This window comes from Pteronotus mesoamericanus, unplaced genomic scaffold (assembly GCF_021234165.1).
Source record: "Pteronotus mesoamericanus isolate MK-2021 breed Mesoamerican mustached bat unplaced genomic scaffold, CSHL_Meso_final contig_702, whole genome shotgun sequence".
NCBI lineage: Eukaryota > Metazoa > Chordata > Mammalia > Chiroptera > Mormoopidae > Pteronotus > Pteronotus mesoamericanus.
The window spans coordinates 2,525,560-2,550,294 of record NW_026555239.1 but is presented as its reverse complement, the minus strand read 5'-3'; the positions used below and the strand labels follow the sequence as shown (position 1 = coordinate 2,550,294).

General features: G+C 51.3%; 1 protein-coding gene across 3 annotated transcripts; it reads right to left on the bottom strand.

Moving 5' to 3' along the window:
• Window positions 1-1,159: 1,159 nt before the first annotated feature.
• Window positions 1,160-24,705, bottom strand: TEF (TEF transcription factor, PAR bZIP family member). 3 transcript variants are annotated; one of them, XM_054582445.1, is made up of 4 exons: window positions 24,533-24,705; window positions 11,051-11,368; window positions 6,045-6,265; window positions 1,160-4,924 (listed from the first exon to the last, which is right to left on the bottom strand). In XM_054582445.1, the coding sequence occupies exons 1-4, from the start codon at window positions 24,633-24,635 to the stop codon at window positions 4,709-4,711; spliced, it is 858 nt and encodes a 285-aa protein (XP_054438420.1). In that variant the 5' UTR covers window positions 24,636-24,705; the 3' UTR covers window positions 1,160-4,708. The 3 variants fall into 3 exon arrangements, with proteins under 3 accessions (XP_054438420.1, XP_054438419.1, XP_054438418.1); XM_054582444.1 differs by lacking the exon at window positions 24,533-24,705 and adding an exon at window positions 15,532-15,797; XM_054582443.1 differs by lacking the exon at window positions 24,533-24,705 and adding an exon at window positions 15,027-15,214.
• Between the last annotated feature and the right edge of the window lie 30 nt (window positions 24,706-24,735).

Sequence of the window (24,735 nt, the reverse complement as noted above, 5' to 3'; positions counted from 1 at the left end):
AGAGCTGAATCATGTCAGGTACTCACCTCTGAGTAGCATGTTCACGCTGCAGAGAGCAGCAGCTCGGGGAGGTGGAGTAACTGGCCCAAGGCCGCACAGCTAGTCTGACCCTGGCTGCAGCCGCACCCTCCAGTGGACCCAGAGCTGCCGAGCCAGGAGGGCTCATTTCCATGGAGGTCAGTACCTCCTACCTCATCGCCGCGGGGGCAGCTGCCCTGTGCTAAGCACCTGTGAGGCCAGTGTCCTGTTTTACACATAAGGATGTAGTAGGTGCTCAAGATACCAGGGCTAAAATGAGGGGGAGGCTGAGCTGGAGGCTTTGAAGCTCCAAGGAGGTAGAACATGAGACACTGCCCTGCTCCCAGCCTGGGAATGGTCTGCCTGCTGCCACTGTTCTGGGAATTGCGGTTTGAACATTTGAAACCCACTCTGAGTGTGCATTTTAGCTCTGCTGCTGTGATTGGAGGCACATCACTTTGCTTTTCAGAGCCTCAATGTTTATTTGTAAAATGGCCATGTAAAAAAGTCCACCTTGCCAGCTGGTCCCCAAACTCCAAGTGTATGCCCTTCTCCTTAGTAACAAAATTACAAATGGTTCCTGGCCCCTCAAGCAACAGGGAGCTGAGCGCTGCCACCGTGCAGCGTAGGGGGCAGGACAGGGAAGTCTTGGTTGTAGAAAGGCAGCTCTTCCAGGCCTCGCTGAAGAAGCAGGCACCTTGGCTCCACTAAGGCGGCAGAGCAGGAGAAGGGTGGACTGGGTGGCACTGGAGGAGGGGGAAGGAGACTTGCAGGAGCACTGCCAAGGGTGACGCACCCTACTCCATCCCACCCCTGGGTGCCTGGGTGAGAGCCCATGGGGGCCAGGGCCAGCCCTGAGCAGGGGCCTTGGGGACGCCAATGCTGAGATTCAGGAATGACAGCGCAGGTGCCCCGCGAGTAGCTACACCCACGTATAAACTTGTTTTTTCAATCGTGAAGCTCTCATGGCCAGACAGAAATCTGGCAAAAGGAGAAAAGGAAAACCCCTAGAATCCCACCCAAACCTTCCAGTCTCTCTTTTTTTTTTTTTTAATGTAGCTGCCATCACAGGTCCCCTGTTTGGGAACACTTTTCAAGAGCATTTCCCTGTCTTTCTACCAGACGTACATCCCTTTTATTTGTTCAAACTGCCTTTGGTCTGATGGTGTCTTCCCTTAGTAAACTGTGAGGTAAGCAGGCAAGAATAACTTCCAGCTGACAGATGAGGAAACTGAGGCACAGAGTGGGCAGGTGACTTGGCCAAGGGTGCCTGGCGGGTGATGCGGGGGTGCCAGAGATGACCCTCAGGCTCCTAGGCCAACATGCATGCACAGAAAACACGGGATAGGGCAGGGGGAGGGAGGACACAAAAGACAGCCCCATTAACTCTCATCTCAAAATATTTAATTTTGTTTTGAAAAGGTTACATTCCCAGCTTCCCTCCCCACTGCATCACTCCGGCCCACCAGCAGTGACACACTCGCACGCACACACGCACATAAGGCCAATGGGCTACAGTCTGCTTCTGCCCTCGCCAGCTGGGAAGAAGGAATTTTCTCCGTGCCTCCTTCCCCCACAAAGGTAAGAAAGAGGGGCTCGCTGGAATGCCAGCTCCCAGGGGAAGACAGGGAGCCCCACACACTCTATCACATCACATGCACTTAGAAAAATAAAACCAAGTGGTGTTCTGGCATACCCAACACCCTAAGATAGCAATATCCACCTGGAAGTCATCTTTACCATTTTCTAGAAAAATTTATTGCACTTAATTAACAGATGTTAAAGGAGCTCTGGGGTGGGGCTTTACCATGAAAACCAGGGCTCTTGGCCCTTTGTGTGTGTGAGCAGAGTTCCCAGGGCCTTGGGTGGTGAGCTGCCCGGCACAAAGGGGCCCTCCTCTGCTGGCTCCCACACCTGCGCCCCGCCTCAGGCTGGGGGACGGCAGGAGCTGCCCACTCAGGGCCACAGCAGGGTGATGCTGCTAAGTGCCTTCTCCAACCTCAGAGCGACAGGCAGACCCCTTTGGTGAAGGGTACGAGTCACCCAGGCCCTCCACAAGGCTGCTGGCCATTGTGAAAGCTCTCTCTCCAAATACCTATTTAATCTAAATATACATTTATTTTATGTATATTCTTGCAACATTCTAGCTCATTCATTTGTTCTGAGGTTGTAGCAAGGCTGCCATGAAACTGCAGACAGGGCATTTAGGAAGGGATGGCGCTTCCCAGCCCATCACAAACCCGTGTAAAGCCATTTACAGCGGCTTCTCTGGCCTCCAGTGCTTTATAGGAGATGTCAAAGACATGAGCAGAGGAGTCTCAGTCTTTGGCTGTCAGCCCCAAGGTGGAGAGGGGCCAGGAGGGAGTCTCCTTGATGGAAATCGCAGGCACCAACCCCCTCCTGCAAGGACTCGCCTCTTGGGCACGGGAAGGAGACACACTTCCCTGAGCACCCCTTTCCCCCAACACGTCAGCCCCCGCAGACATCTCCTTCCTGTCCCTGCTGGGCTCCCAACTCACAGGGGCTTTTCCAGAAGAGGCCAGAAGCCACACTTTCCAAGTAAGCACTTTGGGAAGGAACCAGACACCCACTGCCTGAAGGGAAGGACGGGAGGGCACTGCACAGGCAGAAGGTGGGACAAAAAGAGGAGACTTCAGGCCATCATCCCACCCACTGGGGTCAGAACATGGACACCATCCAGAAATTTAGTCTCCATCCTTTTAAAACAATCAAAACATTAAAAAAAAAATTAAAAAACCCCACGAGCCATATACTTTCTGGCCAAAGAAAATGAAGAGCTTTTAAGCTGGAGGCTCTTCTACCAATAACAAAATGAGAACTGCCCTCTTGGTGGGCAGCCAGACCAGAGGGAGAGTGCTCGGGCGGGCGGGCTGCCCGGGGCAGGACACTGACATGCCGGATGCAACTGCCCTGTTGTGGTTACAATAGAGTGAAAAGTGAACATGGGTTTTCTAGAACCACAAAGTAAAAGTCAGGGGCCTGGAGGGAGGTGGTGACCTCCCTTGGCCTGAGGCACCCTTGTCAAGTCCCCTGGAGAGGCGGGTGTGCAAGTCCCCGGAGGGCCGTGGCATTCCTCTGGGGTGCGGTCCAGTCAGTGGATGGCTTCCCCAGGTCTTATTATGTTATAAAAAGTCTTTAGGGGTCAGAGTCCAGGTCTTGGAGATACCACTTTAAATAAAGCCAGTGGTACGCATGACAAAGTGTGCCCGTCACCCCGACCCCTCTTAACCACAGGCTGCCTGGCCCTGAGCCAATAAATACACCCATCCGCAGATGCCCCAGCTGACCACAATGGGCAGAGGGCTCCACGGATTTCCTCAATGAATCGCCTGGGCACAGCAAGAAAGACAAGTCCAGCTGGACACGAGAGGAAGCAGCTGTGAGGCAGTGCAGCCACAGCTACAAGGACCCCTCCACAAACCTCGGCCAGGTTTGTGTGGGTGGCCCAAGTCCCCTAGGGACCCAGACTGAGGGGACTCTAGCATGTGTATGTCCAGAGAACCTGCTATTCCACAAGCTGTGCTGCGACCCTGGTGACTCCTGGCCAGGCGTCCTGCCCGGCAGGTCCCCTCTTGGCAGCTTGCACATGGGAGGGTTCCTGGAGCAAGAACTTGGAAGCCCTCTTCTGCTTCCTCTGGCCTGGCCCGCACTGGAGGGCAGAGCAAGATGATGCGGAGACACATGCCCCAGCTCCTGGCCCGCGCGGAGGCTGGTTTTCTGGGCAGTGCGCAGGAGGTGCCTCCTGCCTCCAGGAAGGTGAGCTTCCGAGACAAGGGGTTTTCCTTTTACATCCAAGGTCCGAGATTGGTCACTAGGTGAAAAGAAACAGTCTATCGGGACAAATGAGATTCAGGTGGCCTCTGCAAGCGACCTGGAGAAGAGATGTCAGGGTGGCTCTCTGCACTGTGATCAGGGCTCAGAGGCCGGCCGGCCTGGGGATCTCCCCTTCGCAACAGACAAGACGCAGAGAGCGCCGACTGCCAGCGCCCCCTCCCTGGCTTCCAGGCCTTAGAGTCGCAAGAGTAAAGGGGTGTGGGAGCTAAGAATGGTTGGGTGCACTTTTGCTGCAGTCCCCAGATCCCAACCGCAACCCAGGCTAGCAGAGCCACTTAGGTGGCCTGGGATCCATGCAGACACGACAGAGGAGCTGGTGTGTCTTCCGACCTCTAAGGGAGATGGGAACGGATGTTTCTCTTGGGCTTTCTGGGGAGGGTGAGGTGGCCCACAGACAAAGCACACCTAGAAACACGCCCTGCTACCTGAGAAGACATAAGGGCGACAACGATGGACTCATTCTGCGGAGACAGGCCTCCGCAGCCCGGGTGGAGGCTGAGGGAGAGTCGGGGCGTCTTGAGCGCCCTGTGAAAGGAGGTCTGTCCTCCAGGGGTCCCCTTCCAGTTCAACTGGGACATCCAAGAACAGACACTAAGGCTGATGCACCCGTCTACCTCGATTCTCTCGCGTCCCTGCCAGTGAGTAGGCTGGCTCCCCAGGGAAGTCGCCCCATGCGCTGGCCTTGGGATAATGAAGCTTGAACATGACAGCTCCTGGAGCAGGTGCGTCACCATTCGCCCGTGACGAGTCATAAGTCTCCACGTGTGTGGGGTTTCAGGGAGCCCCCAGGCAGAGGGCTGAGATGCAGGCAGCGTGGCCAGGGCGGGGGCACAGGTTACAAGGGCCCGTACTTGGTCTCGTACTTGGACACGATGGTCTTGCACTTGCCCACCTCCTTGCGTAGCTCAGCCACCTCCGTCCGCAGGGCCATGTTCTCCTTCTCCAGGAAGGCGGCCCGGATGGTGATCTGGTTTTCCTTCAGGCGCCGGGCGTCCCGGGACCGTTTGGCTGCCACGTTGTTCTTTTTGCGTCTTGTCCAGTACTTTTCATCCTGTTGGGGAAGTGTCCTCTGTTGGTCTCTCCTCTTGCCCCACAAGGAAACCCAACCTTTCTCCTCCTGCCAGCACTCCACGCCCCAGAGTCCTCTTATCACTCAGCTGGTGCAGCCGGAATGAAAGCCGGGACCCAGGGAAGGAGGTGCAGGTGCCAAGGACAGCAGCAGCCCTGCTCTTTCCCCAGGATGAGAAACAAAGCCCTTTGGAAGGAAGTGTTGGAGTGACGGGGACTCCACTTACTGGGAGCCCGCTTTGCGATGCTCCAACATAAAGCACTGTCACATTGATTATGGCTAATAGGGTCCAGTCCCCCGAGTTCAAATTTTGCCTCGGCCCCTTATTAGCAGAGGAACCATGCGACTTCCTTAACTTCCCAATGTCTCAGGTCCCTCATCTTTCCAATGGGGGACAGCAGTAACTACCTCTTAGAGCTATTTGAGAAGTAAATGTATTATATTAATATAATATATTATATTATATTATAGTAAGGATCACACAGAAGTTTACCATTTTCATCGCATTATGAAAGCCTCAGAAACCTCCTGAAAGGCACTTATGGTTATTCCCATTTTACAAACGAGGAATCTGAGGCCCAGCTAGTTCTAGACGGCAAAATGGGGCCTGGACGGAGCTCTGCCTAACTCCCAAGGTTGGATGAAAAGTCCTCCCTGCGAGTTTTCCATAGGCGAGGATGGAAAAACTGCGAAATCCTCTTCTCCCTCCCCATCCCAACTCCTACAAGACTATCAGCTTGAGAGCTGTTTGCAACATAAAACTATCTTTTGTCCTTCAAAGCAAGGGCTTGGGCTTGTTCAGCTCAGTTCCTGTGACCTAGTGAGCTCTTGCCCAAAGGCTGGGATAAAGCCAGAGAAGCCAGAACATCAACACGGCCACTGGCCAATAAGGAAACAGACACTACAGGGAGTCACACTGGGGCCAACACCACCCGATTCCCTTTCTACCACCTGGTGCAGGATATGGGTCTATGCTCTGAACTCATGCCTATAAGGAGGGAGGATCCCCCAGATAAAATCAAATGTGAGGAAGCACAGCCCTCCCCCCACCCCTGGCTCTTGAACCCGTGCTGCACCTTCCCTTACAGAGACACCAGATTACCTTCTGTTCATCGGGGACAAAGACCTTCTTGGCCTTTTTGATCATGGGCTGGGGCTTCAGGTCCTCCTCTGCAAACTTGTGCTTCCGAGGATTGAAGAGCTCCCCGCCTGGTACACTGGAGAGGACCAGGTCTGCAGGGTCAGGATTGAAATTCACATCCACCTCCACACAGTTGGGGTCGATGGGACTGGGTGTTTCCCTCTCCTTTTCAAGGGAGGATTCTGAAAGACACAGAGGCAGGTGGTCCCAAAGCAGCTCACTGAACAGCAAAGACTCATGCCACACACTCCTTGAATCCAAAGACAGATTCTTTGACAATCTCATTTGTCCTGATAGACACCTCGAATCCAAGACTCATGCCAAAGATACCTCCTTGAATCTCAGTGTTGCACAGCCACTGCCACCTGGAGAGGAAAAAACCACACAGCACCAGCCCCCAAGCCAGACAGGCATATGTGATTCAAATCAACAACACAAACATGGAAAGAATCCTTCCCTTTAGGAATAAAATGCTGAAAAGGAAACAGAGGATTTTCTGATCCCCACCCCCCCGCCCCAGAAATATTAGGCAAAACACTAAATCATTATCCTCCCTAACTTCCTGTGATTTCAAGCTCTCAAGTAATGAGAAACAGCTGAATCTCTCCCTGAACCATACTGGGTTAGGGACACAGTCTGAATAATGAAATGGCTTTCACTTTTGAGTCCTTGGAGACATATCAGTCACAGTGTTCATTTAGTCTTATAACAACTCTGAAAGCAAGGTTGGGTGTTAACTTTATTTTGCAGATGAGGAAACTAAGGCTCAGAGAAAGGACACGGTTTTCCCAGGGTCACAGAGAAGGTAACTGACTGAACTAAAATTTAAATCTGGGTCTGGCTGACTCTGAATGCTTCTTCTTCTCCGCCCTACTTGGCTGCCATTTTATAGTGGACATTGGATGAAAGGAACTTTCAGAATTCAAAGGCTGTTAGAGGTAAGTTACTTTAAAAACCTATACCTTTGGCCTACTCAACACTACTTCAACACTACTGATAGGAGTACACAAAATATGTAATCACTCAGTCAACAGCTATTTACTGAACACCTACTATATGCCAGCTACCGTCCTGGTAAAGACAAAGCAGTGAACAAAACAAGTAAAAATCTTGCCTTCATGGAATGTTATTCTAGCAGGGAAGGCTGATGTTATACAAGCTAAACTGTAAATTTCTATACAAGCATTAGATGGCATGTGCATATTCACAAGAAAACATTTCAGAAAGAGTGACCACCGAGTGCACTGCGTTGTGCACAGCCAAGCACTGGTATGTTCAAGGATCAGCCAATGAGGCCAATGTAGCTGGAGTAAATGAACAAGAGGGAAGAGTGACAAAACAGGTAAAGAACAGGGGACAATTTTGTCCTGCAGGGGACATTTGGCCATATAAGAATTATGCAGAGTGGGAGAGGTCCTGTTCGGGTAGCTCAGTTGGTTAGAGCATTGTCCCAATACAAGAAGGTTGTAGGTTCGATGCTCAATCAGGACACATACAAGAATCAACCAATGAATGTACAACTAAGTGGAACAACAAACTGATGTTTCTTCCTCCTCTCTTTCTCCCCCCCCCCCCCCACCTTCTTCTCTCTTTCTAAAGTCAATAAATAAAGACTAAAAAAAGAATTGTGGTGGGGAAGGGAGCACTACTGGCATCTAGTGGGTAGAAACCAAGGATGCTGCTAAATATCCTATAATGTATAATATAGTCCCTCCTCCAACCCCAACAACAAAATTATCTAATCCAAATGTCAACAGTATCACTGATTTTGACTTTTGCCCTGACATGAGAGAAACCATTGAAGGGTTCTGAGCAGAGGTATAACATAATCAGAGTTAAGTTTTAACTGGATAATGCACATAAACTCATTGTAGCCCATTAAAGGGGATCAATTACAAAGAGGATTGAGGGTCAGAAGAAAGAATAACCAGGGACCAATGTGATCACTGTAGCAATACTGGGGCTGCCAAACTACACCTACAGAGCAAACAGCCAAGGTACCAAAGGCTGATGACTAGCACTCCCATACCCCACTGGTGGGAGTATTGACAACTACAACCACGTTGCACACTGGTAGTGTCTATAAAAGCTGAATGTCTAGCTCTGGCTGGGTGGCTCAGTTGGTTGGAGTGTCATGCCATACACCAGAAAGGCTGCAGGTTTGATTCCCAGTCAGGGCACATACCTGGGCTGTGGGCTCAATTCTCAGTTGAGAAACGTGCAGGAGGTAACCAATCGATGTTTCTCTCTCTCTCTCACACATATACACATGCGCACACACAAACACACACACACACAAATCAGTGAAAATATCCTCAGATGACAATTAAAAAGCCAATGACCCAGCCATTCTACTCCTAGGTAAATAGCCAACCAGAATGTAAACATATATTTACCAACTGACATGTGCACAAATGTTCATGGCATTGCTGTGCATAATCCCAAACCAGAAACACCTCAGATGTCCATCAACTGTAGAATGGAAATGTGCTATGGTCATACAATAAAATACTATTCAGTGATGAAAATGAACAAACTATGCTACAGGCAACAATGTGGATGATTCTCATAAACGAAATTAAGGAAAGAAGCTATACACAAGAGAAAGAATGCATACTATTTATATCTTTCCTACAGAAGAAACTGAGAAGTTAAGAGAGAAAATTTGCCCTGGCTGGTGTGGCTCAGTGGATTGAGTGCCAGCCTGCAAACCAAAGGGTCGCCAGTTGGATTCCCAGTCAGGGCACAAGCCTGGGTTGCGGGCCAGGTCCTCAGTAGGGGACATGCAAGAGACAATCACACATTGATGTTTCTCTCCCTCTCTTCCCCTCCCTCTAAAAATAGATTAAATATTTTTTTAAAAGAGGGAAAATTTTACCTCCATTTCTACCATGTATACAAAAAAATTGTTCAATGTAGATCTTACTTTATCTGTATTTAGGTTTTCCTGTCACAGGAGTACTCCTTACGCATGTTCTGTGAATCTGTGTTGCTAGTGTAAAGAGACTGTGACGTCCATGTGATTTGTGTACTATAAAGCTAGCTACAGAAATCTATAAATGTAAGCAAGTATAAATGTAATTAACATGTAATAGTTAAAAAAAAAAGGACATAATATACAATTCCACTTATAGAATGTTCAATTACAAGCAAAAGAAATCTTTGATAATGGGAATCAAGATAGTGGTCACCTCTGGGGAGTAATGACTGCATGGAGTCACAAGGCACTTTGGGGACACCAATAATGTTCCATCTTCCCATATGAGTGGGAGTCACAGAGATGGGTTCACTTTGTGAACATTCATCATGTTGTATGCTTCCGATATGGGCACTGTTGTGTGCCATAATTAAGAAAGTTCTTAAAAACACAATCAAAGGCAAATGTCATCCAGGTGATCTAAGGTACAAGAGGGGGGCTCATTCCCAACTCTGTCCCCTGCCCACACACACGAAACCAGCCTTCTAGGACAACACAACCAGCACAAAAATAAGCTGCCTTTGAACAAGAGTTTGGCTGGAATCAGCTGAAGCCTCTAGATCTAACCTGTTTAGAGAAAAAAAGGAGGTGCAGAGGAGCATGGTAAATGGGACGCCAGAGATATAGTCTAAGCTCTACAGGATAAATATAGTTTATCAACATGTGCTAAACTCTATAGCATGACTCCATTTCTTCAACAAATAAGCTGCAAAGAAAGAAAAAGAGAATGGACCCTATAGATTACAAGAGATTTAAAGGATTTAAGAGACATAACTGAATGAAATGTATGGTTCTTGTTTGGATTCCATTCAAACAAACTGTAAAACAGCAGCATTTATGAGATGACTTTTTGGAAATTTGAATGGTGATGAATTTATTGTCAAATTCAGATGTAAAGTTTCTATTTTTGTTATTTTTTAAAAGAACTCATATTTTACATACATATTGAAATATTTATGGATGAAATACAGTATCTAGGATTTGACTGAAAATAATTAGGTGAAGGGAATGGCAGAGGTTACAGAAAACAAGACTGGTTAAGAATTATGTAAGCTAAGTGATGGTTATACGGATGTTTACTATAGTAGTTACCTTTTGTATCCGAAAATTTGTCCATAATGAAAAGTAAAATAAAAACCTAGAGCATGGGGATTCTTTGGGTGTGGGTTCCAGGGGTCCCTCCAGAAGCCGTCAGCCTGTGTGCCCCTACCTAAGCCTGCAGGAGGCTTTTTGCAGAGACCCCTGGACCAGTGACCATGCCTCCTCTGAAGGGTTCATGTCCAAAGGGCATGAAAACCAAACAGCCAACCCACCCACCCACCCCACCCCCCAGAGGTAAAACAAGAAAAGGACAAGAGGATGAAGGAGGAATCCCAAAGATGCCTTCTCTGTGCCAGTGCCTAGGCAGGACCTGGCAGCGGCGTCAGACAGACTGGGCTCAGGTGCTGCCGCCACTACCTACCAGCTGTGCGACCTTGGGCAAATTACTTAAGTTCTGTTTCCTCGCCTCTAACACACAGATGAGTATCAATCTGATAAGGTTCATGTGAGGATTACATGTTAATACCTGGCACAGAGTGAGTGCTAAATAAATGTTAGGTGACATTATTATGATCATTGCCCAAGCTTCCCAAAAATCTGCGGCAAAGTGCCTGCGGGGGTGAGGAGCCGCGCTGGGAAAACGCAGAATGGGATCTCTATCCTGAAAAGCCTCAGACTGGAAGATCTCGCTCCACCGTCCTGACCAGTGGCAGCATGCCAGCCAACAGAACAGAGCAGCTCCAACACTTCTGACGGGACTGCTGTTTTTGCCTTCAGCCTCGGGGACTGTGCTGGACGGGGACGGCACAGGGTTCCTCCACACTGCAGGCCCACCAGGACCTCCCCTGAGAGAAGGGGCTCCCTGGGTGTGTGGACACAGGAAGCCTTCAGTGGGAAGTGGGCTTCCTTAGATGGGACAGGCGGCCCTGCCCTGAAGCCCGTCACCAACCTGTGCTGGACACGGTTTCAGAGGGCTGAAAGACGGCGGTGGAAGAGGACGGTGGGGACGCTGTGGAAGAGCTGGCCGACTCCTTCCCTTCCAGCTCGGCTACACGCAGCAGTAGGTTCTGGGCCAGGTGGGTGGGGCTGGCAGGAATGCCATTCTCCAGCAGGAACTCGTCCAGGTCCATGTACTCCAGGTGGAAAGACTCGCCATCATATGGGATGGTTTTGTCCCAGATGGGCGGCATGAGGGAGGCTGAAACGGCCATGGTACTGGCTGCTGAGGCCTCGTCTTCCTCCAGCTTTTCTTTCCCCTTTTCCTTATCTGCAGACACAAAATCTGTGATGAGACACCATGTAAGAGGGTAATTCAATCCCAGGAGAAGAGCACTGAGCTTCACAGGGCTAGCCCATCTCTCTGAGTCCTGATCTATCCCATACATTTCAAGAGCTCACTGTGTTCTCCATTTTACAACCTAGCGCTTGACCTAGGTTATAAATGGTCTTTAGAGATGGTGGCACGTCCTCACCCATGCTTCGGCTTCCCAGAATGCTCACCGCAAGCTCTAATGTGATTAATTCAGAATGGGTTGTGGAATTAGCATCTGGAGGAGATTGGCTGCAGGGAGGAAATGGAATTTCTGAGTCTTCATGATTATCTTTTCCCTGTGGTAGGAAAGGGCTGATTCCTCAGGTCAAGAACTTCTGTGTTCTGTCCTGTCCCCTCCAGCTATGCTTCTCCATAGCAACCCAGCCTAGGGTTTGAATGCCAGCTCTGTCACCTAGTTGCTGTGATATGTGACCTTAGCCATGTTATTTAACCTCTCCCAGGCTCAGTGTCATCCACTGTAAATAAGAATAAAGCTTCCTCTTTGGTGTAGACTAAAGATAACATCTGAAAGTGTCTTACAGAGTTCTGGGCAAATGGCAGGCATTCATTACTACCATGAGCTCACTGAAGGCAGAGACTGTGTCTGATTCATTTCTGGATCTCAGGGCCAGCACAGGAGCAGGATGGCCGTGGGCCAGGGGAAAATGTGGATACTGAATGAGGAACGCTAGGCTGGCACACAGGTTCCCTTAAGGTTTATTAGATACAGAGGGTGTGGAGCTGTCTTTTCAGGACCTTTTTTAAGGCAACAATTTCAAGAGAAGCCTGTCTCTGAATAAGCAGTGAAGACTGAAGGCAGGTTTCCAGGGAAGGAGGAGAGGGTGGAGCTGAAGAAGCAATCTTGCTCCCATTCAAAGCAAAACTAATCAATTAACAGGGACTGGGTCTCACCTAATTGTCTCAGTCAAAAAGTTACGTGCATGGATATCCAAGAAAGAACAAATTAGGAAAAAAAGACAAGAGAGAAATGTGAAAAGGTTGGAAGGAATCAAAGTGACAAGGAGGCTAATCAGGGAAGTGGGAGATAAAATCATGACAAGTTCATAATGGGTTTTCAAATTGAGGGAGACAACTTTCAACTCTGGATTCTGAAGTGAAAAAGAGAAATCAAATATGATTATCTTGTAAATAAACCAGTCGTGCATGGACTCCATCATAGCTAGCCAAAAAGAAGCCCACTGGTCCAACAAAAATGGGTTAAAAAAGTGGAGGACTTGACAAATGGAATTTGGTCATGGCTTCTACTATGAATTAGCCTGAATTACTGCAACTGCCTTCTGTCCCGGGCTTTGGTTGAAAGAAGAAAGCAAGACAAATGGGAAGTAAGAAAGCCAAGATTTGGTGAGCTGGGTGGGCCAGATGGCTTCACTCTTTTCCTCCCCCAGATCTTTTTATTTATTTTTATTTTTTATTTATTGATTTTATAGAGAGAGAGCAGAAGGGGGAAAGAGAGAGAAACACTGATTTGTTGTTCCACTTATTTATGCATTCATTGGTTGACTCTTGTATGTGCCCTGGCTGGGGATCAAACCTGCAACCTTCGCGTATTGGAACAATAAGTACTAATCAATTGAGTACCTGGCCAGGGGTCTCCTCCCCCAGATCTTGACTCTACATTCTCTTCAGAAATGACTGTGATCCATATTGGGTAAGGTCTTGGGGATCAAAGGAGACAGGAGAAGAAAGGAGATAGAAAAACAGCCATAATGAAGGACAAGTAAGAGTTAGTTCCAGGTTTTGCCTGACCTAAAGAGTTAAGGGTATTTTTTAAAAACATCTATTATTTTAAAAAGAGGGGAAGGGAGGGAGAAAGAGAATGGCAGAAACATCAATTGGTTGCCTATTACATGTGCCCTACAGGGGACTGAACTCTCAACCCAGGCATGTGCCCTTAACCAGAAATCAAACGGGTGATCTTTCACTCTGCAGGATGACCCCTAACCAACTGAGTCACATGGGTCAGGGCAATTAAGGATATTTTTAATCAATGTTTTTATAAGACCGAGTTTTAATCGTAAGAGATAATAAAGAATTAGGCCCATGACTCAGGTCACAGGGATTAACATTAGTGGTTGCCAGTGACATAGCAGAGCACCAGACTGAGAATTACTAGGCCTAGTTATGTGACCTTGAGGGAGCATCCTCACCTCTCTGAGCCTCAATTTTCTTCATCTGCAAAGTGGGGCTAATACCCTCAATAGGACCGCTGTGGAAGACTAAGTAAAACAAGATTCTGTCAAAGTGCTTTGTGAGCGCTCTGCTAATGTAAAGAAGAATTACTGTCATGGATAGCTTTTATTTGGCAATCTAGAACAAGAACCTGACAGATGTCTACACCTGTCCCAGCAGCTTGTCTCAGCCCCAGATTTGGAACAAAGCATTGCCTTAAAAACAAACAAAAGGGTCTATGCACATGAGGTTCTGGAGCAGGAGGAGAAAGCCTGGCTTCACCTGATATGCTGAAGCTATTTATAATCCAACGGTGACAAGCCATAGGAATGGAAGCCTCAAAATACACCCAGGAAAGAAAAAGATGGCATTTAAAATAAAGCAAGCTGATTCCCCAAGACAGGTAATTTACAGAAGGCCTATTCCGTCCCAAACCTCCAAACCACACTGATGATTCTTGGAAATTCAAAGGTCTCAGACTGGAAGCATACCTCTGTGCACCTAAAACCACAATAGGTGGCACTCTACTGCTCTCTGAACCTCATGTTGCCACGCCAAAAAAACAAGGCCAAACCTGCTTTCCACATAGGCCCTAGGGACCTTTGTGGCCTAGGAAACAAGATGAAGCCCAGATCTGTCACTGTGGCCCTCAAAGTCTAGGGTCAGCCCTCCCAAAAGCAGGTGAATGGTTTTGATCTTCACCCCTCTACCTGCCTTGCCCCACTGTCCACCTCAGAAGGTGCCTTGCATCTCTTCTGACACCCCTCCCCCACCTCAGCAGCAACCCTGAGACACACTTCCAGAAAATCTCCAGTGTGTACCTAGTAGTGAGGATGAAGACAAGATCCTCTTCCCAGGAGGGGGCAAGGCCAAAAGCGAAGACAATCTGCCATGTAAATCAGCGCTTCTCAAACTTTACTGGACTACGGAATCACGGAGGTGGGGTGCTCTTTAAAACGCAGACTCCTGTCCCAGGAGCCGCAGATTCGGTGGGTGAAGGGTGGGGCCCAGGAACCGGTATTCTAAACAAGCATCCCAAGTGATTCCGATGACGCTGTCCCGGGAGAAGGCTCCCTGGAGCGTCATTTCAGTGGCTGCTACGACCACCTTCAGACTCTTCAGTAACCCCTACACCTCGCACGCCCTCGGGCGGCTCCAGGGAACCCCCTCACCGCGACCCCACCCCATCCTCTCCCTCCTGACCCTTGCCTGCCGGCGCCCATCTGACCCAACCTCTCTTAACTCGCCCCTGACCTTCCCGCAATCTTCTTGCCTCGCCCACCAGGCCCTTCGTCATCCCCGGTCCCATCCCCCTCCTTGGGACCACTTCACCCAGACCTCCGACCTTCCCGGCCCCGCCCTCAGAAGGCCCCGCCCCTGCAAACCCCGCCCCCCCGGCGCGCGCGGACCCCCTGCTCCTCACCGAGGCGCGCCTCCCGCGGGGGGTTCTCCATCAGCTTCTTCAGGACCAGTGGGAAAGACCCCGGCAGACCCCTTTCCCCAGCAGCGCGCCCGGGCCCCGGGCCTGGCCCCGCCTGCGGCTCCACAGGCGGCTTCTTTCCACCGCCCGTGTCGGACATCGTGCCCCGCGCTCTGCTCTCGCGCCTCACCTCCCCCGCCCTCCCCCCAGAAGGGCCGGAGCCTCGCGACCCGCCGCAGCTGCCGACACTGGCAGCTACTGCGCAAGCGCCCAACAGCTCCCCCGCCTCCCTCCATCCCTACCCCGCCTGCGGACTTGCTCTGAGATATTAATTATTCATGAGGCCAGGCCAGCTTTCCCAGACCGCGGCCTTGGATTGGCCCACCCTGTGAGGAGGGCAGGAGCAGCTTTCCGGGCTGTGATTGGTTAGGCTGCCGCGATAAGTGAGACACGTGCGGGGCCAGGTGAGTAGCAACGCCGGAGGTCCCTCCCCGTCCGCCCGAGTCACCTGATTGGTGCCTGCTGGAGTCTGTGTCATAGACCCTCTTCGGCGGTAACTCCTTCCCTGCTACCAGCGGTTTCACCTTCGCCTTCCTCTTCATAACCCCCGCTCTCATCCTAGACCACCGTGACCGCTCTCCTTTCCCTCTCATCCCAATCTCACCACCGTCGGGACAGGCCACTGAACCGAGGTGGGCTGGGAGCCTCCGGGAGAGCCTATCAGAGAGCCCGTTCGGGATGCATGGCCCACCCCCCGCAGGTCACATGGAGCCCCAGCCGAGTCTATTTGCGCGGGGAGGGGAGAAGAGGAGGAAGGCAAGGAGCAGCCAATGACGGGCGGGGGCGGGGCCCGGGTTGGTTGCACGAGGCTTTGCACGTGCGGGCCTGCGGCGGGGAGGGGAGGACGGGTGGGGGCGGGCCTCTTTGTACCCGGGACTCTGTCCTGGGTCGTGGGGCCAGGACGCGGAGTCGAGCCTGCACCCCTCCTCCCTAGAGGTTGGCTGAGGGCAGGGCGGCGGGCGGCGACCTGCTCTTCCCGTAGGGTTGGCCCAAACAGGAGCAGCCTTGGCCGCCGCTGAAGGGGGTGTCATGTTCCTCACTGATCCCGGGTTTGTGGTGCGGGCGTGGAGGCCAGATAAACACTAGCGTGGAGGGAAGCGTTCCTGAGGCCGGGGGGTGGGGAGTGGAGGGGAGAGAAAGGGTCCAGCCCCAAGCCATGACCGGGGTACGCGCTTTTGTCCTCCCACTTACTACCTGTGACCTTGGGAAAGTCCAGTTGCTTCACTTGAGCTTATTTCCTCGTTTATAAAATTAAGGGATTGGACTACACAGTTTCTGAAGTCCTAAACAGCTCTGAAATGCCGTTGCTCTCTAGGACCTTCCCATCCTTTTCCTAGGGACAAAAAAACAAAACAAAAACAGAAAACCAAACTGCTTTACACAAGGTACCGATTACACATTTTGTGGGAGAACCACCTTCTCTCTTAAAATATAAAGGCTCCCTGGGAGTTCCTCAGGAAACGTAAAAATGTAAAATGTGACGGGTACACAAATACGGAGACATTACAGGAAGCTGCTCCTAAACAGCGCCCAGAAATTCCTCCCTCTTCACAGAACGAATTATACTTTTCTTTGAACCCAAACAATACAAGACTCTGCCTGCCTGAACTCCCCGAGGGCAGGGACTTTGGCTTGTTTGTCCTGTACCCTGCCAAAGGCTGGGGAGTCGGAAATGGCGGGATGGCGCCGGGGTTCACCCGGTCCGGGCGTGACTGCAACACCCAGCTACCTGAGAGTTGTCAAGCTGAGGCAATTAGAATTTCGCTGGGAGCAGAAAAGGATCAAGAAACTGGGTTCCTGCACAGGCCTGGAAAGGGGCGGGGCGGGGGGGGCGGGGAGGCGGGCAGGGCGATGGCGTTTGACGCCAAAACTCAAATTCACTGCCACCCTTACTAGACTTCAGTCCCTTTCTTACTTGATCAGTCAATTGCTTCCCTGCTCCAGGCCTCCTTTCCTTATATGTCAAATGGAAACACTGTCAAGGACCTACCTGGCGGGGTTTCTGGAGGCCAATGCATGTAAATGCACAATGGCAAACCTGCAACAAGTGGTAGTTTTCATAATTTTCTAAAACTGAAAAATAATAATAAAACTGTAGGGTACAAAACCACTGCCTGGTGTATCCCTAATCCTGGAGGCTAGTACAGTGTCCACATCACTCTCAATTTAGTGGAAATAGTAGTCTGTGTATACAAAATCCATTGTGTTGCAGAATTGTTGGTGGGAACTCTGTATGTGGCTAAGATATCTTTAGGAGAAGCTGACCTAGAGGATTTTAGAAACAAATTTGGAAAGGCTTTCCAAGGGAGATTGATTAAAAGATTATATGAAGCTTTTTTAAAAATGACTAGTTTGGCTGTGGAGAGACCGACTGGATTAGAGTCAAATGTATATTTTTCATGGCTAAACATGACATTGTTGAGGGGGGAAAAATCTCAAAGTATTAGAGGAGGATTTATGAGAACATAAGAGTGGGAAGTTATAGCATTTGTTTATGACAAAGGCAGGAGGTAGTAAGAGGGAATAAAGATTTAGGCACTTTTAAAACTACAATTATCCCAAGGGGAAAATGCTTACCCCACTCATCACCCAGCCTGGAGCGACTGAGGTACCAGGCAAGTGACAATGGTGAGAAGTGAGGCAAGCAGGTCAGGGCTTCGAAAGTTTTTATTTGGTTTTCTGTTCATGTACTGACACTTCCCAGAGAGGGTCCCCCCCCCCATAACCTCAGGGTGAATGGTGTGTCACAAACACTGCAGGAACCTTGCAAACATGTTCTCTCTCGTGCCTACTTGCGAGCTGGATGGTTAGCTACATTGCTGGCTGGCAGCCTTCGACAGCGCCATCCGGGAGGTGGGAGCGATTATGTTCTAGTTTTCCTTCTCCCGCTGACCTGAGAGGAGCCATAGCCACCTCACTCTACCTCCAGCTCCCGTCAGTGTGGGGGGAATAGCAGTGCGACCTTGCCCCTTCTCTTAGTGGAGAAATAAATGTTGTGAGAAGTAATTAGCTCGTTTCCACGGTGTTTATGAGCCCTACAAAGAAATAAACTCCATATAAAGAACATGCTATTATGTGGTTAAGGCTTTAAGGGTATGAGTGGTACGTTAGTGTTCTTTAGGAGCAGGGTTTCAATGCAGCCACTTCTTGAGGAAAGCATGGTCCTGGGGACAGCTTTGTGGGCCGGGGAGGCAGGCCTGGGTAGAATCTCCCCTCAGACGCTGACCAGCCATGTGTCCTGGGCAAGTGACTCCTCTTGCCTAAACCTTCGTTACTTTTCTCTTGGAAACAGAGATCTATCAATAAGATTACCTCACAGAGTGGATATGAGGGTTTTGTGTGAGGGGCAATGTCGAGTGCCCGCCTGGAGCAGTGTGGCATGGTGTGGCCTCCACCCTTCTGCTCCCACTCAGGTTGTGTTGGGTCTGGAGTGGAATTATGTGGGGTGTAGGGACAAGGCTGTGTGGTTGAGGAGGGGCTCTGAAGTCTATGCTGAAGCCTTCTCCATAACTGGGCTGGCTTTAAATTCTACTCTTTCCCGTTCCAGGAACCTGCTGACCAACCCAAGTTAAAAACTTAATTCAATTCAATTGAGCATATGCAGAGCAAATGCCTTTAAGCCATTACCCACCGGTTTGGAGTATTATCATTTAAACTGGAAGTTCAGAGGAGCTAAAACACCAGCATGGGAGTCCTTGGCCAGATACCCTCTTTGGCTACACATTCACTAACTACTAGGACAGGACCATTCCCTCTTTCTACTTACTGAAATGCGTGCTGGTATAAGCCTGGTATGCGTAAGACCAGGGAGATGGTAAGGCTTCCATTGAGCTCTCACAAAGCCCAGTTATCTGTGTGCTTTGCCAATACCAAATGCAGGAGAGTAGAAAGCTTTGTTCAGGTTAGTAACTCAATAAATATTTGCTGGCTCATTTGTTGTTGGTGCTGGTAGGAGGGTTAACAAAACCTTTCAGAGCCAAGTCACATACATTTGGAACGTTGTTAACATGAAATAGCTGTCATTGTGTTTCACAGTCAGACCTCGAATAACAAACATGGCAAGTGCCCCAGCACTGGCTGGCCAAGAGCTGTCTCTTTCCGAGCCCACATACCTGTGGGCTGCGCTTTGTGCCTTGGTCTCGGTGCGCTCTAGGGTAGAAGTGGTGGGTGGAGGCTCTTCACTAACTCTCGCGCATCTCTCCAGTCCTCTCAAGAGTCCTAGTTTCCCGTTCTGCTTGCATTTTGCCCACTCCCAGGATTCCGATTGATTGCAGATAGAGAGCTGCCCCAAGAGGGCCGCTTCCAGAGATAAGCCCTCAGCTCCAGTCTCTGCCATCTCAACAGCCACTGCCTGGTGGCCGGGGATTCTCCTGTGCGTGCCCTGTTGGCGGTGCAGTGGTAGGGTGTGGACTCTGGAGCCGGACCATTTGGGTCTGATTCCTGCCTCAAATACTTCTGAACTGTGTGGCTTCAGGAAACTTACTTAACCTCTCTGTGCCTCACTGTCGCAAATGGAAGAGTACCATTCAGGCACACGGCTGAGAGCAGCACTTGGTGCATAGCAAGTGCTCAATTGAAGTTAACTCTTAACTATACTCTTAACTATAATTCCATCTTGAATTGTTCTGGGACTACCTCACTCCTCCTCACCTGCCACCTCCGTAAGAATAGTGGGGGTGGGTGGGGCCTTGCGGGCAGGGAGAGGACAGCTTCACTTCCTCTATCACCTTCAAGGTCCTGTAGGCTCTCCCTGGTCCACATCTCTCCAACCTCACCTCTTCCTTCTCGCCCCTTGTTCACCTTCGGCAGCCACAGAGGCCTTTTCTTGCTCAGACATGTGTGTTTTTCCTGCCCCAAGAAAGGCCTTTGCAGGTGCTCTTCCCTCAGCCTGAAAGTTCTGGGTGGAGCTGGCTCCTCCTTGCCCACCAGACCTCAGTTTACATGTTGCCCCCTCGGAGAGGTTGGCCCTGCCTCCTGATTGCTGATTGTCTGTCTTTTCCCATGGAGCACAGATGCCAGGCAAGCAGGGCCTTGCATGTGTCATTCACTCCAAGCCACCAGTGTAGCAAATGTTCAGTGAGCAACTGATGACAAAGCAAAGGAAGACTGAAGAGGTCCTGCCCTGGGTCCGGATTTCAGAGACCTAGGGTCCTGTGGGCAGGGTCGAGCCTGAAGCGGGCGGGGACGGGTGGGAACCCCTGACTACGCTGAGCCTCAGCCTCCTCCTCTGTAGAACGGATCATTACACTGCCCTTGCAAAGCCATTTCACAGGCAGGGAGGTCAAAGCACTCAACACACCCCCAGCTCAAACTCAGGAACAGTGGCCTTTCGATTCAGGATGCATTCCTTAAGCAGCCTGGCCTTGGGTCAGGGCCTGTCCAGCTGCAAAGCCTTTTGGAAGGGGCGCTCCTGGACACTGCCATCGGTTTCTCGCACCCGGTGAGAATGAGTTTCTCATGTTTCTCTGATTGGTGACAGAGGCCAGGTAGAGAAGGTAGCTGAGCCCCTAAGGTGGAGCAAGGAGAGAGGCTGGCCCTGAGCGTAGCCAATCCTCACCATTTAGAAGGTAGTAGTAAGGATCCAAGGAGCCAAGGCCTCTGGCACGCAGAAGGCCTCCTCCGCCTCTCTTCCCTGAAAGAATGCTTCCAGATTGCTCAGCTTTGCCTGGCCACCCCAGGCCGGGAGTGGGGGCAACCCTGTGGACCTTACTGAGGCTAACCTCAGGACAGCCTGGCTATACGGAGTCCACCCCTCTGGGGCCATTTAGTTCAGTCCCTGAAGAGGAGGCCACCCAGGCCCCTCATCTGCACCGCTGCCTCTGTGCCAGAAAGTCCCCCTGACATCTTCCCTATTGTCATTCAGCTCTTTCCCTGGCCAGTCCAGCTGCGCCGTCTAGTTTGGAGCAGGGCTGATGGCCCCCAAGAGCCTCAGCCCACATTTCCAAGGGGACAGCACAAACTTGCAACATCCAGATATTTTAAGGAGACTATGCACAGGAAGAAGGGTAGAAAAGAGGGGAATGAGGGTCAGATTGCAAATGTGATGTTGGTGGAAAGAACATAATGCCAGACCCAGCTGCTCTTTGCCTTTCACAGAGAAAACAACATGGCACTTCACAGTCTGCACATGCTTTCACATGGGATAACTCATTCAACCCTGGCAACAAGCCTGTGAAGCAAGTATTCCTTTTCTGATTTTTTCCAGATTGGGGATGGAGAGAGAGCGAGCTACATCTAGGAAAGCCTACTGGGTGGCCCACTAGTGATTCTAGTTAGCAGCTCCCTGCAGAGTGGACCCTGCCTGGCCAGCTCAAAGTGAAGGCCATGTTCAAACTTTGGGTGTGTTTCATGCTGTGTGGCTGCTTAGTGACCACAGCTGTCAGAAGGATGGAGGACCGGCCTCTAACACAGCCAAGCCGCTATAGGACAAGGGAAGGAAGAGGTATAAAGAGCTAACAGTACGGCTTAGAGAAGCAGGGTCTTTCCAGAAGCTAGAGAAGAAAGTGAGAGAAAATGAGCAGTCTGAAATGGAATCATCTTTTGGAAAAGAATCCTGGGGGGCCCTGGCTGGAGTGGCTCAGTGGATTGAGCGCAAGCCTGCGAACCGAAGGGTTGCTGGTTCAAATCCCAGTCTAAGGCACAGGCCTGGGTGACAGGCTAAGTCCCCAGTAGGGGGTGCATGAGAGGAACCTCACATTGATATTTCTCTCCCTCTTTTTCTCCATCCTTTCCCCTCTCTAAAATTAAATAAATAATATCTTAAAAAAGAAAAGAAAAGAATCCTGAGGAGAAAGGGCAGGAGTGGAAACAGGATGAACAGTCCTTAGGGATCAGGGCTTAGAGACAGAGGGGAAATTGAATCAGGGCTTGGGGTACATACCACCCTTTTGCTGGACAAGGATTTCTCTGCCCACAGGAAAGTTGGCCAAACTGGTGGCCCGGAGTGAGGGGCCGCCAGGTGACCACTGTAACCTGAAGCCAAGGGAGGCCGGAGCCTCATCAGCTTTGCTAGACAAAATCTGCTTAACTAGAGACAGGCAAGAGTCAGAGGCCTCTCTGTGCAGGCTGGGGTGGGAGGCAAGAGGGAGAGGGAGAAACCCCAAGGTCGGTCCCAGGGAGCATCTTTGAACTAGAAAATGGAGTGAGAAGCTGCAGGGAGAACAGTCTTGTGAGAGCACACCTGGGATTTCTCACACCCTGCATGCTTTCCTCTGAAACTCTCTCACGCTGGACCCAAGATATGCTCTGCACGTGACCTAAGTGCATGCTGAAGCACAGTCAGTGGGCCGGAGAGAGTGGGGAGTTTGTAAACAGGTCTCAGTCCCCCGAGAGAAACATGTTCTTATTACATCAAAGCAAAGGGCAAGAGATCCTGAGGGCAGCTGTTTCTGGGGCAGCTGGCGCCTCAGCGCCTCCCTCCCACTGAGGTCCAAGCCAGAGCAGGGGACAAAGGAGAAAGGCTACTTCATTAAGAACTTAAGGTGCTTGCTGCATGGCTGCCAGAAATTCTAGTTCTGTAGGGTGTGTGCACTCTCTTTCCACTGAGAAATATGGCTTTTCAGGTAGATACTTTTATTTATAAAAGATTTGGAGAGTCTGGGAGCTTTGAGAGCGGTGATTGCAGGTCGGGGCAGTGATGTGAGTGAGGTCTCTGTGGGTGCCCCGGCCTCTCGTTTTATCTGCCCATTGGTGTCTGTCAGTCCCACAGGGCCTTGCACTTCTGACCCTCAGTGAGGTGCCACATGGAGGTGGTCTGAGACACTGGTCCACACCCCTTGACTGACCCGGCTGTAGCAGACCAACTGATCCTCAGAGTTTGCCAGCTCTTGGCAAAGCTCTGTCCAAGACCTTCGGCAAGTCCTCTCAGCACTGGGTCCCGACTTTGCCCATCCATAGTGAGTGATGGGGATTTTCCGGCTGTCACAAGACTATGTGGACCATCTGGGAACCAGCGACCAGCAGCTGCTGCCACACTTCAAAGGCCTTGTTATCCTCATCGGCGGAGGAGCAGCGCCCTGAGTTGCCCCCAAGAACCCTTCCCTGCCCAGCTGGGAGCTGTTCCTGCAAGCTGCCAGCGGCCCAGCCGCTCCCAGTGCATGCACTGGGCCATCCTGGACACCCCACCTTCCCTGGGCACCTGGGCCATGAGGGGAGCCCCCTACCTCTAGCTGCTGGAAGAACTTCAGCTTCACCTACCCACACGGCTGTTCAGGGATGGCAAGAAAAAGTCAGCTGTGACTCATCCACCAGGCTGTCCCGAGGAGGGTGAGCTTCTCCTGGTGAGCAGCTGGGGTCCTGAGTGCGAGGAGGGCACAGGGGGTCCTGTGATGCCCCAGCAAGAGCCTCGGTGCGGTCTGAGGAGCCTGGGCCTGGAGCTCTCTGAGACCCTGGGACCCACCTTTCTTTCCCCAGGCAGGGTTTCCACAGAGCAGAGCCCGCCGGCCCTCTTTCCCTGAGCCCGGCTCCCCGTGGGTGAGAGGGAGGGAGGGCGGGCATGGGCTATGGTGTCTGTCCTCAGGCTCCAGAGTTTGGGAGAGGGCTGAGAGCCTGTGGGACAAGGTCCTGCGGGGACAACCAGGGCCACCTGGTGATGAGATACACTAGTTGACAGCACAGTAGGATGAGGGAGAGGCCTGAGAAAGTTCCCCTGAGGGGACACACCCGGGGCTCCTAAGTCAGACTCAAGCAGCAGAGGGCAATCAGCCGGGCTCCTTTAAGGCACTTTTGAGCAGTGAGGTCCTAGGTGTGAGTCCCTGACATCTTAGAACAGAGGAGATGGGGTGAACCCTGAGCAGGGGGCCCCCAAAGCTAGCCGTGGCCTTGGGTTGCTCAGGCAGGAGTGGGGAGACACCTGGTGCTGGCTGCTGGCTCTGTCCCTCGGTCCACGCCCTGCTCTACAGGCTCCCCGGCCCCGTGTTTGCCTGTGGTATCCTAGGAACCCGGGCTTCGAGCCTGTGGTCCTGTTACATAACAGCTTCCCTCCCATCCGTGGGTTCAGCCCTCCAGCAAGCAGGAGCTGAAGCAGGCATACGGAAGAAAGCCTCTTCTCCAGACGGGAGGCTGCCCAAATCCACAGTCTCTACTCGTCCTCTGCCACCATGCAGAGGGAGGGGACTTAATAAGCAATCTGCATCCAGCACATTCTCTCAGCAGGGCCCTGTGGTCCTGCCCTTGTTCCACGTGAGCACAGCACCTGTCAGTGGCCACATGCTGGCCATGGCTTCCCCAAGCCCGCAGGCTGAGGGGCAGGCCTTGCGCTACATGGCACTCCCCACCTTGCCCCTCTCTGAACCCCAGCCCTTCCTTCTGCCCAGGAAGAGACCAAGGACAGATCCCCGCTGGGGACCCTCTCTAGCTTGGAGATGCTTCTCCTGCCACTGTGCCTGTGGCTGCCCCCAACCCCTTGGGCGCCTGGGCATCCAGCCAATGCAGGCCACCTCCGTTCCTACCTGTCCTCTTCTCTGGCCAAGGCAGAGAGTGCTCCAGCAGGGATTTGAGAACCTCAGGCATGTCCATGGCAGGGGCTACTCCGATCCGGTCGCAGCTCGACATGGCCTGGCAGGAGGAGCTTGCTCTGGGAGTTTAGAAGCAGCTGGAGAGGCAGGAGCTGGCCCGGGAGCCACAGGCTCTGGAGGCGGGCGGGGCGGGAGCC